Source organism: Musa acuminata, chromosome BXJ2-1 (genome assembly GCF_036884655.1).
Source record: "Musa acuminata AAA Group cultivar baxijiao chromosome BXJ2-1, Cavendish_Baxijiao_AAA, whole genome shotgun sequence".
NCBI classification, from domain to species: domain Eukaryota; kingdom Viridiplantae; phylum Streptophyta; class Magnoliopsida; order Zingiberales; family Musaceae; genus Musa; species Musa acuminata.
Window position 1 is genome coordinate 2,221,825 of NC_088338.1, and position 20,870 is coordinate 2,242,694.

The 20,870-nt window shown below is 37.3% G+C and overlaps 3 protein-coding genes and 1 long non-coding RNA gene across 4 annotated transcripts; 1 reads left to right on the forward strand and 3 right to left on the reverse strand.

Moving 5' to 3' along the window:
• Positions 1-184: 184 nt before the first annotated feature.
• Positions 185-950, reverse strand: LOC135597905 (uncharacterized). The gene is made up of 2 exons (XM_065091408.1): positions 712-950; positions 185-569 (listed from the first exon to the last, which is right to left on the reverse strand). The coding sequence occupies exons 1-2, from the start codon at positions 948-950 to the stop codon at positions 185-187; spliced, it is 624 nt and encodes a 207-aa protein (XP_064947480.1).
• Positions 951-1,569: 619 nt separating this feature from the next.
• Positions 1,570-11,496, reverse strand: LOC103989547 (uncharacterized). Its single transcript, XM_018824642.2, has 8 exons — positions 7,072-11,496; positions 6,885-6,967; positions 5,959-6,123; positions 5,676-5,849; positions 5,535-5,605; positions 3,697-5,460; positions 2,394-2,523; positions 1,570-2,131 (listed from the first exon to the last, which is right to left on the reverse strand). Exons 4-8 carry the CDS (start codon positions 5,818-5,820, stop codon positions 1,695-1,697), a joined length of 2,547 nt encoding a protein of 848 aa, XP_018680187.2. The 5' UTR covers positions 5,821-5,849; positions 5,959-6,123; positions 6,885-6,967; positions 7,072-11,496; the 3' UTR covers positions 1,570-1,694.
• A 284-nt stretch (positions 11,497-11,780) lies between these two features.
• Positions 11,781-13,284, forward strand: LOC135598393 (adenylate isopentenyltransferase-like). The gene has a single exon (XM_065092111.1). The coding sequence runs from the start codon at positions 11,992-11,994 to the stop codon at positions 13,153-13,155; it is 1,164 nt and encodes a 387-aa protein (XP_064948183.1). The 5' UTR covers positions 11,781-11,991; the 3' UTR covers positions 13,156-13,284.
• Positions 13,285-15,531: 2,247 nt separating this feature from the next.
• On the reverse strand, positions 15,532-17,960 carry LOC135598000 (uncharacterized). The gene is made up of 2 exons (XR_010481467.1): positions 17,297-17,960; positions 15,532-15,742 (listed from the first exon to the last, which is right to left on the reverse strand). It is a non-coding gene; the product is annotated as an uncharacterized LOC135598000 (long non-coding RNA).
• Positions 17,961-20,870: the final 2,910 nt, after the last annotated feature.

The following is a 20,870-nucleotide window of genomic DNA, read 5'->3' on the forward strand; positions in this document are numbered from 1 at the left end:
CGTTCATGTTATTTGGCTTCGGCGCCGAAGCCCTCCACCCCCAATTGGAAACCTCCGATCACCTCTCTCGAATGCGCCTTGGAAGCTGAGTTCTTTCGGCTTCAGCTTCTACATCAAGCATCTGCAGCAATAGTGGATTTAAATCAAGTTGATTAGCCCATCAAACTAAGAAACCAGTAAACCCTCACCAACTTTTAAGTCCCTGAGATGCTTCGCAGCGCCAGCTATCTGCAGTAGTGTTGTTACTGTAGCCATTCCTTGTCCTCTCCATCAGCCCCACGGAGACATCCCTGCGCCGGTAGGTCGCAGGGTGTGCGCCACCCCGAGACCAGTCGACCCATGTGAGGCTCATGTTGGAGTTGAGTCCCGGGAAGAGCTTAGTCACCAGCGTGGGCAGGTAGTGCTCGTCGACGTAGCAGGGAGGGCGGCAGTGCTCCCGGAACACCGGGAAGTAGCGGCGGTCCGCGAGGGTGACGATGGGGTGCATCCGCGGGCTGTAGCGGCCGCGGCCGGCCTTGCTGGGGTCGTCGAACGAGCCGACGAAGCAGAGGCTGGAGGCGGTGATTGATCTTGAAAATTAAACAAAAGTCAATTTAGGTCCCTATTAAAAGAGAAAAGGAAGAGAGTAATGTGGTTATTACAATAATAGAAGCGTTGACCAAGTTCTCAATTCTTGGCAACCATCAGAATCTTTTGTCTTCTCTGGTTGACTTTATACTTGTTACCTCCGATGTGCGCCGCGTCAGCTCCTCGTCGCTGGTGCAGATGCCTGAAGAAAAGGAGTAGGGAGGCCGAATGATACCCGGTCGGGATCTCGCAAAATGGAGGCTTACGAGCGACCCGATGATGACGGTGGAGAGGGAGAGACACCAAAGAAGAGATGCCATGCCGACAGTGCACTCCCGGGAGCACCTCCGGTTGCTGCTCGCAATCTTTGAGCCTTCCATCATCTCTTCCGTCTATCCTAATCTGTAACCAGTTCGATTACTTACAACCATGGAAGAAGAAGGTATTTAGAGGAAGCAATGGAATCGAGCTGAGGTCTGGTTAAGGGATTCAATGGTGTGGAAGACGTGTGCCTTCCATGTCCAACACACACAAGACAGCAAGAGAGAGAGAGAGAGAGAGAGAGAGAGAGAGAGAGAGAGATTTCTCGTGCTAATATCACAGTTTAACTCAACTTATTGGGAAGGGAGAGTGTGATAACTGATGCTTTATTTTGGGTGAGAGTTACAACTGTAACCTTTACTATGTGCATTCATGGTTTGGGAAGCATCTGATGAAGCTGAACTATATAATGTGTGCAGATCATGAACTATAAACTAACTTATATTTTGTTCATATACATGAACTTGAACCATGAGAAGCTAGTTTTTCTTCTTCCCTATCAGAAGAAATGGCTTCCTCAATGAAATCCATGTACCCATTAAACAATGGAGTATTCTAATACACATGCAAGCTTTCAGTTCTAAATCATATGTTCGAGCTTGTCTAGGAGTAACTCTTAGCACCAGAAAGAAGACCTGCTTCAACTTTTATTAGAATTGACATAGCAAACATCTGATCATCTTTTTTCTAGGTAAATGAGATTATTTTTTCCGTGATATCGTACATACAGCATGTTGGCCGCATCGGCATGCATCATCATCCGATAATACATGATGATTTGGAACGTGATCGGATTCTGACTGTATTCAGTATTGGCAAAAATCTATGACCAATTCATTTATCATTAACTCTAGTAAGTCTTCTTCGATTTCTTCACTTACCTCGGCTGATCCTCCAAGCTTGGATGATGGCCAATCTGAGCTCGGATGTTGCACGTCCTGCTCGATAAGCTCAGTCAGGCTCTTGCCGGCCATATGATGCCACCTTGTGATCTCCTCTTCGATCGACTTTGCCAACCTGTTCTTGCTTAGAAACATTTGAGACGTAAACCAGGAATTGCAACCAGTATAGTAGAAGCAGCTGTATAATGAATCCAGACACTCCATCATGCAGTCCAAGAGTAGTAGTCTTAGTGGATTCCCCTCCAAGAGAAGCAGTGTTAGTGAAGAGTCATTGTTTTCTTGCTCTCTTTCTTGTGTTTTGTTGCAGAATCTCTCTGAGGATTCATGGTTAGGTTTGCATCCTAGAGAAAATGGAACGCAGAATAATCTATCAGGACATTTGATCGATGACAATCTGAGGGCAGACAAGATGAATTTCCTACAAGTATGTTCAAGTCTAAAACAAATATGAACAATCAATTGGCATCATAATGCACATGCTTCGTTGAAATTATACGAATCAGTCGGAAACTAACACCCATACATCAGAGTTAGATTGTTAATTAGGAAAGAATATACATTAACACAAATCGAAGCCAAAGCAGATGTAAGAGAGATTTTCACCTGATGTACAACTGAGATCCCAGCAGAAGCAACCGTCAGTGGGGAGAGAAACTTCAAGTGCTGTCATAAGGTTGGGATGATCGTCACAGCTAGTTGAACATACAGCACTTGTTCTGGATTTTACACCTACCTGAAGAAAAGACAACCAAAATGATGCATCTCAGGAACAATTTTGTGACACTACATCCAGATAGTACTTTGCTACCATAAGATAAACACAACAATGTGAAACATTTATAATGATGTGAAAAATAAGGCCTTTTCTGTCAACAAAGTATGAAGTTTAGTTTGAAATTCTTGATTCCAAATTGAAACTGCACCGACAAAAGTCTTTAACAGAGAAATGCACACCTTGTGTTTCAGTTTATTTTTACATTAGATAAATTAAGTGCATTATATAATATATAGCGTATATATACCTTGTCTATGCTTTCATAAATTCAAGTATATGACACTTAGAGCTCCTAATTTTCTCAATTCAGCAGTATACAAAGTCTACATTTCCTTTCATACAGCTGCATGTGCGAAGTTCAACCATGTTGACTACTTAGTTCATATTTATTTATATTCTTTTTTGTCTATTCTGTATTATATTGTTCCCTTTGTTGGAGACATGTCCTTGAAAACTTCAAAGCTAACCTGAAGCCCCATAAATGCATCAGTACAGAACTTAGAAGTTATAGTTGGTCCTTTTCTTAGAATAGAAATCTGATCTTTATTTTTTGACAGAACAAATCAAAAAAAATTATCTGAATCAGGAAAAATCCTCCTAAGAGTGATATAGTTCCTGCACATAGTGTACTAGTTGTTTCAAAATTAAGGGCTTCTTGCAAGTTGCATCTCTCTATATTTACTGGATCTATGATGCTGCAGTCCACTCAAATACAAAAACATGTCTTTTGAGAGAGAGAAAGAGAGTTTGTGAAGTTTATTGTTATTCTAAACACAGTGTTTCTAAAATCTCTGACTACAAAATTTTTAAACAAAGATAATTAAGTAAAGTTAACTCAAAATTTGATAAGACATTATTCACAATATGCTACATATTCAGAGAAATATGAAATCATTGAAGATATAATAATAAATATAATGCATAAATTTATTCTTGCAGATTCTGGTTGACATGTAGTACATATTTTTCAGCAAAGATCTAGCAAATTGCAACTGTTTAATGCAATTAGTTTGAATTTTTGTCTATGAACCATTTGTGATTATGAAGTAATGCAAATGCACAAAACAGAAAATTTGAAAGCTTAATGCCAGTCTGAAAATTAACTTGAATATCCAAATAATTGTAACTTGCCTGAACTTTTTCAGTTGTTTTTGCTCTTTGTCCATCAAAGATGGCATCGTCAGAAGAATCGATGCAAGATAAATGTAAGTTATTTTTCGCTCTATCAGTATTCTTCAGAGATGGGGACCCTCTATTCAGTAGTGTAGATATCATCCTTTCTAGAATTGAAAGAGAAGATATTCCTGGAAAATAATGATCTGCCTGCAAGTTGTTCTCATCCAAACAGGACAGATCTGTTATTTTATCTTCAAGATAAGCAAACAATGCATCTTCTTCTATTTCATTTTGTGAAGACAAATTTTCACTCTCTTGACTTAATACAAGTTCCTTTGGAGAAGTACAACCAGTGAGCTCATTGAAGGCCTTGCTCCTCTCAACCTTATTTTGATGGGATGTAGACCCTGATACTTGCCGTGTTCGTGAATTAAGCATCGAAGGACTTGTACTGTTCTTTTTTCTACTGCCACCACCAGCTTTCGCATCTTCTTGTGAATCACTTCTAATGCTAGTCCGATTTCTAAGGTGGTTACCAATCGATCCTGAAATTTTGGACTTCACCAACTCTTTTTTAAGATTTCTTTGCTTCATGAAGGCTCCATTACTCATAGGTCTTCCTTTAGGAACCATGTTATCCTGATCAAGATCACATTTTCCCAGCTTCATTACATTTTTCTTTGATGCTCTAGCTCTGCAATTGGCAAGCGTCCGACTCTCGAAGCTTTTATTGGCAGCAGCAAACTTTTTCGTCCCAATCACCGCATTCGAGCCTCTTGTGTTGCACTGCCGACTATGCTGCCTAGACCCTGAGACCAAATTTTCATTTGACAATGTTGACTGATTCAGCCTCCAATTGTTCTGCTTGGGAGCAATACTCTCATGCATCCTGCACATATCCTGTTCATTTCTTACACTGCATTTCCTATCCCTGCTGTGAACACTATTAGTCTTAGCTTCAAGAGCCAACGGTGCTGCTCTGCTCTGACCTTTTGCAGTAATCAGTGAAGAACTCCTCTTAATATCTTCCCCTCGAATTGGAAGTGTTCTTACTCTTTTCTCACTTCCCAGCACAGCTGTATCACAAGATGATGATGGTAATGATGATGCTGATCCATAGTCGGAGTCCAAAGCACCATGTCCATGATCAAGCCCTTGTGCAGCATTGTCAGTTGACCTCAAGTCGACCACTTCCACCAAGTTGCCACAGCTCGTGCAGGAGCCGAGGAGGAAATCATAGCACAAGGGTTCATCAGGTTTCTTTGACAGGAAGGGAGCGTCAGAACCTTCTGCAATGTTCGACGAAATGCTCACACCGGTGACGCCAAATTTCAACCGGTTCCTGGACTGCAAACCCGGTTCCAAGATCTTGGTAGCAACCTCCACTAGCCGGGCTTTCTTCCTCTTCGAGGGCGTCCTTTGGCTCTTCAACAGCAGAGCGAGCTTGCGCTGCTGCTCCAAGCTCATGTTGAGCTGCAAAGCGTCTGAACCGATCCGGCTGGCGTTTCCGGTAGGCCGCCGGTTCTTCAAGAATCTCCCCGTCTTCGGCAACTTCTGAGGCCTTGAACCAACTTTCAGACACTGGACGTCGTCGAAATCCGAAGTCAAAGCTTGTCTTGTGTTGTCATGGTGAGCAACGGGCATGGACTCGAGACCCATCAACCTGGCCACCAACCCGGGAGTACACATTCCTGTAGCTAGACTATCTTGAGAAGAACATGATCTGCCAGTCTCCGCTCTCTTCACCGCCGCAATGCCTCCACTATTCTCTTGTGGAACCTTGATGCAAGCAAAAGATTTCAAGCAAACTCACAACAGTGACAACAGGGCACAACAATGTGATGGAGAAGTACCAGCAAGTGCTTGGCCACAGTCAGCTTCTCATGCCCACCAATCCTCCTCAACACCCGCTTTGCAGCAGTGACTGCAATGGAACAATAAGCAACAGGTGAAGAGACGAACAGCTACAATGGAAGGGTGGCAAATGCAAGTACCAGGAGGGAACAGTTTCTTGGGGAACTGCTTCTTCTTCTTCCAGTCAAACAGCTGGAAGAAGACGCCGATGCATCCGCCAGGTTTCCTCCGCGTCTCCTTCCGCTCAACGACCGCCAAGTTCGAAGCCGAACCACCCTCCCTCATTTCTATGAAGCTCTTCAGCAATTAAGACCCTGCACAGCCAACAATTAAATGAAGCAGAAACATGTGTTCTTGTCTCTCATGTGTGTGAAACTTAGATGACTCCAATAAGAAGGAAGTGAGATGAAGGTGACAAGTTACCACTCACTGCGCTCACTGCGCTCACTGCCTCCGGTACTCCTTTGTATGCTATGTGATGCATAGGGTAGTCCACTACTGTTGAAAGCTGGAGTGGGGCAGAGGGCATATGTAGGCTCTTTTGGCACTGCACTGGTACAAGTTTGGCAGTGTGTTGCAGGCTTCTTTCTGCAGGTGGCTAACTTTTGGTTACAGATGCCAGTGATGAGTTATACGAGAAAGAATGCAAAAAGATTGTGAGAGGACTCATAAAGTGCGCCCAGCGGCTGCAAGAAAGCTCCCCTCCTGGGCAGGCTCTAACCAAGTGGAGGTCTTGATTGGATCTTTGTGGTTGACAGTATTATCTATATACTTGTTACCAGAAGCAACATCCTGAGGATGATCTTTTGGTGCAAGTTAAGAGGCATGCCATTTGTGAGTCTTAAAGATCAATTAGTAGACTACAGAGAAGACATAAGATTAGGGGAGATCATACACCAAGAAACCCAGTTGCCATTGATGGAGCACTTCAAAATGTGGATTTAAATATATTAGAATGCTTGTGAGTCCAAATAGCCAAAGGACAAAGTTCAACTCTGACAAATCAGTTCAACTTGAATATGATCAACAATAATAAAATATATGAAACCCATGACTTGACTGTTTTGAGGATGTTCCTAAAAATAAAAGTTAATATTCCTAGACCTCATCTGCATTATACTGAGGTTGGGATTTTAGTGGGACCAGATTCAGCAGTGGAGTCAGAGCACTTGAACCATTCCAAAGAAGAACCAGTCAATGTATGTTTCATAGTTGAGTTCATTAAGAAAAGCATGCAGGAAACAAGGGCAATGAATTCCTGAGCTTTGTAATAATGAAGAAACAGCACATGCATGGAGCAAGTCAAACACAGCTTAAGTTCATGACAGCATTCTTGGGCATGTAGTCACCTGGTTCCTCCTCCATTGTCAACAGAAGAAATGCAAAACAAAACCCTGCTTGTCTTCTTTTGTTCTTCAAACAATATATATAGCTGCCATCACACACTCCAGTTTCAAGTTGTGAAGATTCCAAAGATTGAAGTTAAAATAAGAGAAGGCATTAATTGAACAAGACCTTCAGACTTCAGTCATGTACCTGCAGATGTGTCCAAACTTCTCTACTGCTGACTGCTGGGGATTGCAGGAGCTTGAGAGGTGGCACTTGTGGCTTGCACATGCATGCCTTGAATTGTAGCAGAGGTCCCCTGCTTGGAGAACCAGGTTCTCTCCACTTGACAAGACTGTGAGGTTTTGAAAGGTGTGTATTGGGGAAGAATCTGCCTATTGGTCAAACAAGGAGCTGAGGCCAGTTGTGAAGGAAAGCCCAATTTATTTGAATCATATACTTTGCTAGGTGAAAACTGCTGTTAGATAATTATCAAACCAACTTCATGATGTTTTATGGATCTGAATATTAGATAATTAAGCAACAATGTACATAGAAAGTTGCTATCACTGAAAAGAGAATGTATATAGAATATTAAGATAGATAAACCCATTTAAGATAGAATGTTAAGATAGATAAAAGCTGCAGCTAAAATAGATGCATGCAATGCATCTATCTTAACCATATGGTAATATGGATAATAAAAGGTTTTACTACGGGAGCTTGTTTTCTCCAGTGTTCAGCGCCACTGCAATTAGGAAGAGACATTCCCAGTAAACTGCAGTTCTCCACAGTTTACTAAGCTGTAATGGTTGAGGGATTAGGGAAGATATACTTGATATGGACCTTTCCAATTTGATTTAATGGTAACATGGCAACTGAGATGATCAAACATACTCTATCAAGTGAATCTCCTATTTGGCTTTCAATTTCATGCATCTATATTTCATCAGGGTCGATTTATTTTCCCCACAAAATGGCTGAATCTTTTCATAATTTGATTTGTAGTTATGAATCCACCAACTTGCCGAAGGTGAGGCCTTTACATGGGCATAAGACAAATACAAGCCCATGACAGTTCACTTACTTTACTTATGGTTGGCTCTATATGTACTTTCACATACCAATTTATCTAGTTTTTCTATAGTCGAGCTATCATATCTCTACTGCTGCTTTATTTTTCCTTGCATTTGAAAGTACCTTTTGCATTCCTCCAGCCCAAAAAATTGGCTTAATTATTCTTATCAATCATTTTCTTCTATCGAAGTATAATTGCATCAATGAATGCGGTGGATGTAATATACAAAGTACGGTATCTTTTTCTTCTATCATACCATAATCATTCAATCCCATTGCATCATAATCCTAAGATTATCTTAAAGAGACTCTTCTTGTGGAGTGTAAGCCTAGCAAGACATGGTGGATACACTCAGCCAGCTGGTGTTACAGAATCTTAGATATGTTTAGTGTCATAGACACAGTGCTTAGCTGAAACAAGGAGAATTCATGTTTTATTTGGTGGATGCATGCAATCTTAATTATTGGACAGAAGAAACTAATGCACATACACGAGTGCAGATCCAAGAGTTCATGCAGCCTTCCTCTTTCATCACTTTCAAGTCTCCTGCCCTTTCCTTGTGCTGCATGGGCATCTTCTCAGACTTGAAGAAACAAAACTAATGCATCTCTCTCATGCTGAGTGCAAGCAAGCAGCCAAGTCTTGGTAGGGTATCCAAGCAAAAACAAGTTCAAGTTGCTGATGCTATCACTGTCAGGAGTGCAGTAATCCAACCTAACCCCATCACAAAGAACATTGGATTCATCTGTGATGATTTTCCATGAAGTGAGGACCAACATCTCACAGCCATGGACGTGCATGCAAGAATAATAAACCCCAGCCTAACCACTACATCTGTAGGTATTGTATTCACTCTTAGCAGCTATTTTAATTGCCAACCTTCAACTCAGGAACAAGCCAACAATCTGGATGACGAGCTTACTGTGACACCTAGTGAAAATAACATTATTAGATTTGAGTGAGTTGTGTGGCTAAGGAAGAAGACATTCTTTGGATAATTACTGTCCTTGGCATTATACATATATATATGCAAATATATTTTGTCCATACTCTTATAATTAACCTAACATTGGCTAAGCTAGCTGTGGGTTGCCAAATATTAGGTGTTCATAGACCTTTCAGATTGCAGTCTTATCCCACTACAGTAAACAATTTACAGGGATAGAAATATATTGAGTTTCCATGATTCACAAATAGAATTAACTCAACTCATTTCTATCATTCTGACAACTGCATAAATAGACATCTAGTATTGTAATTTCTAATCGAAGTATTTTATATCTTGGGCTAGGATTTTACTGTTAATAATCAGTAATTCTTGGGCTAGAATTTTTGTAACACAACAATAGTTTCCAATGATCATAGCTTTCTTTAACTAGGAATTTTAAGTTGCAGCGGTTTATTAAGCATAGTAATACCCTGCATCCATAACGACAATGATAACATCGCTAAGATTTTATGATCTTTATTATGTCTATATTTGTAGTTTTGTTTGCTGCAATGAAATTTTTTCACTAGATTGTTTGACTAAGTATGAACTTTTGTTGTGATTTATAAACTCTAGTAATACATTTCTCAAACATGCATAGGTACAGTAACAATTACAATTGCACTTCCTTTTGTGTATTATTCTAACCTATATGCACATTGCACATATGTCTTGTTTGAAGAAAAATACTCACGATCAAGTATCACTACTAAGGCTTATAACAAATCATCAAAGAATAAACCTTTTTTTTAATTCAATTGTAAGTTCAACACAATACTTCAGTACAGAATTACTCAAGTTATAAATTTTCAAGCTAGTAGACTAACAAAATATTAGAAAACTAAAATTCAATCATCTTTAGAGTATATGTTTCATAACGAGAAGAATCATGGGATGTGAGAAACAGCATAAAGAAGAAGATTGTAAAAGCATGTCTCTTGACCCGCTATGAGCACTACTAACATCGGCATGTCCAATAAAATAAAAAGGACATTGTTATAAAGATGAAGTCTATATCACATAACTTAACTTGAGGTATATATCAAATCCAATGATATCATAATGACTTAGGTTGAAGTCTATATCAGATGACCTTGGTCTAGTGTTGCAAGTTGCTTGGATTTGATTGATAGGATCCTAATTAATCAACATGCTTCCATATGGATTGATTTTAATTAGACTAAGATTCCTTTCCCTTGACATTGAAGTACATATGAATGCATTGTGTAAATAGATAAGAATGACAACCAACAATATTTGTATGTTATCCATAGTCCACAATACAATTCAAGCTTAGCTCATAATCTTAAATAAGTTATCATCAATTCACACATTAAATAAAGTATGTGGCACTATCAGCTCCAATAATCTAGGATGGATGGCAAAAGTTTTCAAGTATTATTTTGGCTTAAGCAGTCACCACTCAGGAATGTATTAAACATACTGTGCTTACAATTGGCATGAAGTGCAAACAAAGAAAGACACATGACAAAGTGTATGTTACACATAAGCATGCTATTGTACTTGATAAATCTTTCTACAAACATCCCTTCATCAAATAAATGTCAAAGCCATTTTGGATTAGAATTTTATTATTACTGATGTAAATTTCATAATTAAATCTTATATTAAATATTTGTGATGACTTGAGTCCGGAAATCTTGCGACAAATGACAATAAAACTTGCAAAAGTTAGTGTGTTGTAGTTCTAATTAGAAAGCAGATAATTAACACAAATCATTTGATGAAATAATTGGATTTTCTAGAAAGTGTTGCAATTCTAATTTAAAGAATAAAAGAAGCACATTTGATTATTAACAATGGTACATTTCACTAATTTCTTTAGCATTTCTTCTATGTTTTATGGATTGCTCAATCAGATTTTGCTCTACATTTCTTGCTCAAAACCATATTACTAACAAAGCACAAACTCTTCAAATGATCCTTATTTTGTTCATAGTGCTAGGTGCAAAATTTGTGCAATTTCCTATTGGATTGGAACTTTTTTTATCTTGTTTGCATAGAATCTACAATGAAGGGTAGTAGTGACTCCAACAAAGCAACACAACTTGTTTGGAGGCCAACCATTACTTGTCCACTTTAAGTTCTTGTCCTTTGACAAAAGAAGGGGTTATGGTCAACATGCAATCTTCTTCCATCTTCCTCAAATCAATGTGGATTCCCTCTGGGCATATGTCTCAAGCATCTTGTTCACCATCTAAAGGAATAAGGGCTTGTATCATATCAAGAAGTGGAGTCACAGAATCCATTTGCACAATGGAGTGACTTTTACCTTTCATAATTACTAGTCATGAAAACATCATTTCACATGACTAGTTGCAAAAATTAGCATCATGCATTTAATATTATCAGAGAATTAATGTATAGATGATGCAATGGTGTAAAGCTTGTCTCTGATAAGTCAATCTCTGTTTAGATATATTGATGGTTGATATATTATTGCATGATTGACAGGTCTATATGAGCATCTTGTACATAATTTAATATAATAAAACGAGACAATTAGATTGAGAAAAAAGGTAGACAAGCCTGTGTGTGGTATTGATCCCCAAGCACCATGCATGCATGTTCTGATTCAGGTTCTCTATGACCTTCCACTCCCATTTCTTGTCCCTACAGGTGCAGTCAATTTCACCTGCCAAGTCTTCCTGGGCATTCTCATCTTCCATCTTTGAGAACTGAGGGCATGTAGTATGGTTTGTTAGGTGCATATAGTAATAATACTACCTGATTAAAATAATGAAGAAGATTGGTGTTGCTACACCAAGGACAGTGGCTTCTCAGTATAAAGGGCTCATGAGAAGAGAAAACAAGAACAGATTGAATGAATGAATGAATCATCATCTCTCCTTTTGTCCTGGTTTTGCTAGCATTTGAATGAGAGAGAGCGAGAGAGAGATCGAGAGATAGAGAGAGAAGCCTTCTTTAATAGCAGAGCTATTAGTGATAGCTTTGAAGGTGATACTTGCCTGTATGAGAATTCTACTCAACGGAGGTGGCAGCAGAGCTATTAGTGATAGCTTTGAAGGTGAGACTTGCCTGTATGAGAATTCTACTCAACGGAGGTGGCAGCAGAGCTATAATTCTTCCTCACCTGCAGAGGCCGCCGGTTATCGTGAAGCAGCAGCGTGCCGTGACGACTACTGTGGAGCTGCGACCACAACGAAGCCACCACCTTCATGACTGGTATTGTGGCAATGGATACAGTGGTAATAGCAGCCATGGACAAGGGAAGGAGGAGGAGCAGAGAGTGGTGGTGATCATGGGTGCCACCGGCACCGGGAAGTCGAAGCTGTCCGTGGATTTGTCCGTCATGTTCTCCGGAGAGGTCGTCAACTCCGATAAGATTCAGGTGTACCGAGGCCTCGACATCACCACCAACAAGATCCCCGTCGTGGAGAGGCGCGGCGTGCCGCACCATTTGCTCGGGGAGCTCGACCCCGCGGCTGGGGAGCTCCCGCCGGTGGGGTTCCGGGCCTTGGCGGAACGCGCCATTGGCGACATCTCCGCCCGCGGCCGGGTCCCCGTCTTGGCCGGCGGGTCCAACTCCTTCATTCACGCTCTGCTCTCGGACCGGTACGACCCCCGTCGCGACCCGTTCGGCCCGGCCGGGGCGCGGTGGCGGAGGGTGACAGAGGTGGAGGGGCTGCGATACCGGTGCTGCCTGCTGTGGGTGCACGTGGAGGCGGCGGTGCTCGCGGAGCACCTCGACCGGCGGGTGGACGAGATGGTGGGGGAGGGGATGGTAGAGGAACTGAAGCGGTACTTCGCCGCGGAGGGGAAGGCGGAGCGGCACCCGGGGCTAGGGAAGGCGATCGGGGTGCCGGAGTTTCGGGGGTACTTCACGGGTCGGGGCGGGCGGACGGCGGCTGCGTACGAAGCAGCGGTGGCGGCCATCAAGTCGAACACGCGTCGGCTGGCGGAGGAGCAGGTGAGGAAGATCGAGCGGCTGGCGGCGCTGGGGTGGCCGCTGCGGCTGGTGAACGCGACGAACACCGTGGCGGCGCGGCTCGCTGGGGAGGGGCCCACCGCCGCCACGACGGCGCCGTGGCGGAGGGACGTGGCGGGTCCCAGCGCGGCGGCGGTGGAGAGGTTCCTCGAGAACGACGACTGGGACCACCGCCGCAGCCGCAGCCGCAGCCGCAGCCGCCACCGCCTCGCCCGCACTCGCACGCGCGCAGTACTTCCGCCAATTAAAGTTTGTTGAGCTTTGTTTCCTTTGTCCGGCTTTCTTTTCATGTATTTATGTACGTTTTTGTTTTATGTTTTATGTTTTATTGGTTTTCTTAAAGAACGGAGAAGGGAAGAAATGGTGAGTAGAACGTAGCGTTGACGACATCCCTTCCTTGAGATGAACTCATTTAAAGCTCATCTGCAACCTCATAGCTTTTGATGATTAAGATAATGAAACCAATAATTATAGATAAAGATTTAAATACTCTTAATCTTTTTATGCTAAATATACTTACTGTATCTCTATTCCAAATACCTTTAATAAAAGTATTAAAGTAAAGACAATGAGTAGTGTTAAAATATGCATCGATGATGAAAGTGATTATAATGGGAAGAACTAAGTGCATAAATTACCAATGTAAAAGCTTATTTTTCTTTTTTTGTCAAAGAAAAAAAGAAATATTTATCTTTTTTTGAGAGGACCAACATCAATTTGTATTAATGTTTTTTTCTGAAGACATCAAGATCAAAGAGCATATGCAATGGAAAAACCATCCTCAATGAGTGATTACCTACAGGATTTGCAGCAATGACATAACATGAACAAGCAGAGTAGGAATTCCATGTGTTCTGATGTTTGCAGACAAATCAGCCACCATATTTTTCTGCCCCACTAACCTCAGTTTAATTTCCCAATGTGACAATCAATGGTTCTCATAACAACAGATTTGTATTATTGTACACTGTAATGTGATAGAATCAATTGCATTAGTTTAATGTTCTGTACCTAAGAGCATTGGATTTCAGAAGAATTAACATTGCCTTTGATGAGTTTGGTTGCTCCAATGGGTATCTTGGACTGAAGCACTATAATTTTCTTATGAAGATTCAGTGGCCCATGATGCTTATCACATATATTGTGATGGGCTTTTGTAGTTCTCATGTTTGTGATGTTTAAGCTGCAATTCAGGCTATGAACTGTGGTTTGACCATGGGTTTAAGATATCATGTGGAGCATTAAGATACAAATCATTCTTGTATGTTCAGAAACAAATCAGCTGGTGCTCATTGGAGACTGCCTGCACATTGATACATGTTCTGGAAATTAATAGGACAGGTTTTGCTTGATGAGTTGTTCTTGACAAGTTTCAAGTATCAAGGTGGCACCAGATAGGATATAATTGTCTGAATTATTTTGTTTTCACTGTACTGTAAGAGACTTGTTTGGTTGCTACTGCAACTCTGCTCATGTTATCATCTGCAAGTACTGAGTGTCAATCATGGCTTTGATTTCAACTGCTCTTACATTGATTACAATATCTTCAATGGTTTGAATTTGTTCATCATGGTTTTGATCTCAGCTTTGTTGTATCATTCAGTTTAGTATATTGAATCCTTCAAAAAAAAAAAAAAAAGGATTTTTTGTATCCAAAATAACAACAGCAATGACATGAGAGGTTTCTGTGAGGTTCTTTCTAACAGTTGTTTGTATGGGTTTATCATCAGCTGTTATTTCAATCCAAATAGATTATTATCATTAATGCTAAATTGAATGATCTCTGCTACTGATAACCAATGGCATCAAGTCAATTGAAATTAGGAAATTGAAAGATGGTTCTGATATTATTACAACAATTATCATGGTTATACATCATAATATATCTAATTAATATCAAGATACATATAATCAAGTTTGGATAACATGAGAACCAAGTCATACTTAACACTGTCATCACTTCATACTGAGAGAGAGAGAGAGAGAGAGAGAGAGAGGTGATTTTGGAGTCCTAGTAGGTGGGGGCTAAAGTTAATCAAAGATATGGAGATTTTAAGGCTCTACTTTGTTAAGTTGGGAGAAAGTTGATCATCACTAGCCAGTCATTTTTCTCTCTGAGGAAGATTGAAATAATGAAATCTGAATAACTATTTTTTTTAGCACACAAGCAAAAGAATTATCACTAATAAAAAAATTCAACATCCAATCCCTTATTAGAGGGACAATACAAGTCTTTTGAATCTAAATACAAAATCATAGATCTTGAAATATCAAAATAAAATAATATATATATATATATATAATTTACCAATTCAATTATTAGATTGAATTGATAATGATTGATTCAAACATGATATCAAAATAAAAGATCCTACATTTTTATTAATTATGCAATTATATCTTGGTTAGAAACAACAAGATGCATAATATTATTTTTCTTTTTTTTTCTTCTCCTCCGTTACTCCGATAATATTATTATGATATCCCTTAATCGTTATGAAAACAACTTGTGCTAAAAATTATGAGTAGAATCAACAACAAAATCTGAGTTCTAGACTGCACTTTCATGCTAGTTTAAGATGATCCATAGTTACATATTAGCATCATTAGATGGCAGCCAAATCCAAAATAAGCTTGGTTAGATAGTTTTAATAAGATAGAGGTTTCGATAGCACTATTAACCTGGTCCCTTTACAAGGACCAGGCATCCAACTACAGGAACAAATTGAAGCCAAGAAAGAAATGAATACAACCTTGTTGGACAAAAAGTTCCAATCACCAGAAGTCCACATTACATGTAGAAAGCAGCACAGCACTTGGTAGATCCATGGAAAGAATTGAGAGCCTGCAGGAAGAGATAATGAAGAATACTCAGTTGGGTTTGATGATTGGAGGAAGGAAAAAGGTTGAAAAGGAACACTGCAAAATCTACTGTCACTGATCATTGTAATTAAAAGCAACACGCATCAATAAATCTGAAAAGCTGACTCCATCCTGATATGACATCTAACACAAGGATAAGGGTAGACTACATTATCTTAGCAAGTATAGTCTTTTTTATCTTTATTTTTATTTTTTCTAGTTGCAGTATTTTTTAAGTAGGAAAACTTTATTTTTTTATTTTTTATTTTTTTAGAAAAGGATAAGTGACAAAGACGAGATTCATCGGACAAGTTAAAACCTTAAATTTGTCGGATGAGGTTTTCTCAATATTTGAAAAGTTAATCTTGTAATCAAAACTAAGAATGTTAATATAAAAAAATTATTTTAAGAGGTTTTCAATTCTTAATGAATTAATTTTGGAGCTGAAATATTCTGATGTGTTCACTGTAGCTTTGGGAGAGAGGTGAAAATAAAAATAACTATTTCAACTATAATTTAAAACTTTGGAATAAGAATTGACTGAAACAGTGAGCCTCTTTTACAGGATAGTCAAGTAAAGTTAAGTGTCCAATGAACTAAAATTATATATTACTGCATGTTAATGTAGCAGCTCCTGCTCTAGCATTACAATTGGAGCTAATAATATCCAACTTTCTCATCTCACTAGCATTAGAAGTAGCCTCAAGCTAAATTAATCTAGTTTAGTTTTATGATAATGCAGAAAGAAAAGCTTTTTTAGTTTGAGGGCTGCAAGCATTCTAATATAAGAATTGATTCATAGGAGGATCACAAATTTTGCCAAGACCTGATATAAGATATATTGGATAGTAGATTTAATGACAAGTGTAGAAAGTGGCCAATCAAATGTGAGCCTTAGCTGTGGCTGTCAACTCTCTGCAAGGAAACTAATCAATCTTGGTTGTTCCAGAACAATATTGATATATAACATTACATATATATTCTTGATGTGGTGTTGAATGATTAAATGGTCCACCAAGTGGATCATGGAGTGTTCCCTTGAGAAGGAGATTGTCAGATGGATGACATCACAGTGCATATATCATGTTTCCAACAACATGACAACTCCTACCTAAATCTACTGAAGAACAGCACACTCCATAGCAAAAAGAATGACCCACTAAGAACCCTTGTGTTGACTCTCTCTCTCTCTCTCTCTCTCTCTCAATTTATAATCTTATTCCATATGGAATAAACTCAGGTATGACAGATGTATTTGAATGTATAACCTCCATGAATTCAGCATGGCTACATGTTTTGCATATCTGTATCTGATTACTGACATGCTACTAAAATGAGAACAATGATGACATGAATACAGAAACTGGCAGCTTCAGGAATAGTATTTGGCTGCTGTAATTTAGAGCACAATGTTGTAGCTCCTCAATAATGCATATTGATGTGTACATAAGATGTAGAAAGAGATTCCGATTGCTATTTTCTAAAATAAAAAATAAATTAAAAGAAAAGAAAATTAAAAGGCATCACTGGAATCTACCAGCCTTTCTTTTTCGGAGCTTCTACTTGCTTGGAATTCTGGAAGTGGCCTCTCTTTTATATGTTCACTGCTTCCACTATCCATCCTTAGTCCTACGAAGAGATAGAGCATTCCAACAACAACCCTTTCTTCCCCTGATCTTTAGATTTCTTAGTCGAGGCAATGGAGAAAGGAAGTGGCAGAAGAAAGAGGCCATCGCCAGCCACATCACCGACTCCAACCTCAACTACTACTGAAGCAGATGAGCAACAACAAGAGATGGAGAAGTTTTATTCGTTGGTTGGAAGCATCAGAGCCATGAGAGATCTCATCAGAACAGATGAAAGCAAGCGGCAGAAGAAGGCTGCGTCGCCGCTATGGCGACCGACCTTCAAGTTGGAGGACTTCAAGGGCTGGGAGAAACCCGGTACCGTGGTGGACACAGCATCGAGTGCTTTGAAAGAGGAAGAAAGAAGAGATCAGAAGGAGATGAACAAAGTGGGGGAGGAAGAGAATTCAGTCGATCTCAGCCTTTCTCATTAGCGCTCAAGAACAAGATTGATGATTACATCATCTACAGTGTACTGATTACACCTCGAAAGCATGTATGCACTACTTTCAACTTGTACTGTTTGATAATTATGTGATATATGTAAAAAATTGTGATACAAGAATCAAAAACCTTGAAAAGAATCTCAAGGAGAAAGAAGATTTATTGTTTTTTACGATTACATGATACATGCACAAAAATCAGAAAAAAAAGATATTATTTTTTATGATTATAGAAATTAAGAGAATCTTTTAAAAGTAATGATCTTATGAAGTGATGTGATATAATGAAAATGAAGTGATGTGATATAATGAAAGAATAGTTAAGATTAATAGATCAAAGTAATGTTTGAAAAATTATCAAGTTATCAAATAATTATAAAAGTGTTGATTGTAAATTGATCATTAAAATTAAATATGACTCAAAGAATAATATTGAATGGTATAAAGTTATACTTGTGACTAAATGTTTTACTCATAAAGATGATATCGACTATAGCAAGATATTTTTTTTAATTTTTAAATAAATTCATAAGAATAATCCTAACATTAGTAACTTATTATGATCTTAAGTTACATTATATAAATGTGAAAATTAATTTTTTAAATAAAAATAAAAATGAGAAAATTTATATGGAACAAACATAAGGATTAGTAGAAAAGAAAAATAAAAAAATTTAGATTATAAACTTAAGAAATTTATTTATGACCTTAAACAAACTTTTAAACAATAGTATTTAAAGTTTCATGACATCATTACTTTCTTCAGATTATATATATATATATATATATATTATTGATCAATGTTTATATTTGAAGGCCAATAAAAATAATATTTATATTTGAAGGTCTTTGCTTACTAATAATAATATTGCTTTATTGCATAAGACTAATATATTTCTTATCAAAAATTTTAAAATGATTGATATGAATGAAATAGCTTATATTATTAACATTAATATATTTAAATATAGATCTAAAAGATTGTCAATATTATCCGAAAATCGATATATTGATTGAATCTTGGAGAGATTTAGTATACAACTTTGTTCAGCTAATAATACATATATTACCAAGTAATATGTGAAAATTTTATTCAAAACAAATGTTCTAAAAATAATCTAAAAAAGAATCAAATAAAAAATATTTCTTATTAATGTATAGTTGAAAGTTAATTATATGCTTATATCTATACCACTGCATATATTAGTTTTGTCATAAGGAATACTAAGTAAATATAAAGTTATCCATAAATTGACTATTGGATTATTATAAATAAAATAATAAGATATATGTAAAAGACAAATGATTATATTCCCCCGATCAAATCAATTTGAAATGATATAATTTTCATATGTTGATTCGCAAATTGCTTCAATAATGAGAAGTCTACAGATTTATCTTTATATTAGCTACTGGGTAAATTTTCAAGAATTATATAATGTAAATTATATTATCAAAAATATATGTTAATTTTATGATATGCTTCAAGGTCACTAATTAAGCTTTATGATAGTAAAATTTGAGTAATCCATACAAAATATTATGATGCATATTTAAGTTGGTATCATAATTGATTTTTTGTTTACATAATTAAAATTATTTATTTTTATTATCATATATATAATGATTAAATATAATAATAAAATTTTCTTAACCAAACAAATTACATAAGTCATTATGAACTATACTGAAAATAATAATAATGTCATGATATATAAAAGAAAACATAATATTAATGACAAACAATCTCTATGACTCATACTGATAGTCGAAATTAATATATTATTATTATATTTATTAGACTTATTGACTTGTTTATAAGATTCATGGTCATATAAAATACTTTTTAAATTTTTTAAAATATAATTAAAAATTTATATTTAAATAATTTTTTATTTTATTTACTATGATTTTATATTTATTTATATCTTATTAATTAATGTACTAAGTGGAAGAATATTATATTATGTAATCATATTTGATTGAATAAGGTATATTATAATCTTGATTGGATTATTTTTATTGGGGATAACATTGATGAGAAAAACTTTCATAATTACTTATTATAATTTTTCTATTCTTACTTATAAATAAATAGAGTATCCTAATGATTATATACAAAAGAGATACTAAATTATGTACATCAGAAAAAAAAAAAAAAAAAAAAGGCTCTATTTATTCTCTATTACTTACCGTCTTCTTCGGATCCGACAATCATAAATTATGTACATTAAAAAAAAATATTCTGAATCATATCAAAATATATACATCTTAAATTTGATCTATTGTTACTTAATTTTAAATTTTTATATAACAATAATATGATTATAATTTTTATAACAATCATTGTCTTAAAAAATATGTTTGATGAGAATTTTTTAAGAAGAAAAGAATTCCTTTGATCCAACTCTTGTTCTTCTTGAAAACAAGATCAGTGATATATTATCACAGGATACTGATTACACTTTGGAAGCATGCATGAACTCTTCCTGTTTGATTTGTTCTATTCCTGACAAGCTTCTTCAGCTGAGGAAGCTGATCCTTTGGTGAGGCTTGCACTGTGATCCCATGAACAGATGAAGAAAACAATCATTGCTCAAAGGAATGGTTCTCTGTATCATATTGGATATGTAAACTCTGCTTGCTTGAACAGATCTGACCAGCTTCTGACTGCAAGTTCTTGAATATTAACTGGTCTAAACATTCTCTTTTTGTTCATGCTCTTTAACCAAAAAATAAATTAAATTGAATTGAAACCTGTGGTATTTTTATTGTCCAATTTAAATGTGATAACCATAAGTATCGAACTATTAGGAAATGATTGGAATAAAAGTGTGCTCCTACTAGAAGGGTTTTAGAGATGGAAGTATCTTTCTATTTTCTTGAAGCTATAAAGATGGAAATTTTCAGAATCGGATTAAGTTCCTCTCCCAGACAGGAATGAAAGATCAAAATAAAGGCAAATTCTTGCATATCTTCCTCCAATTTCCGAAGTGACCAGAAATCTTGACTTCCTATAACAAATCCAGAATGTCCTGAGATA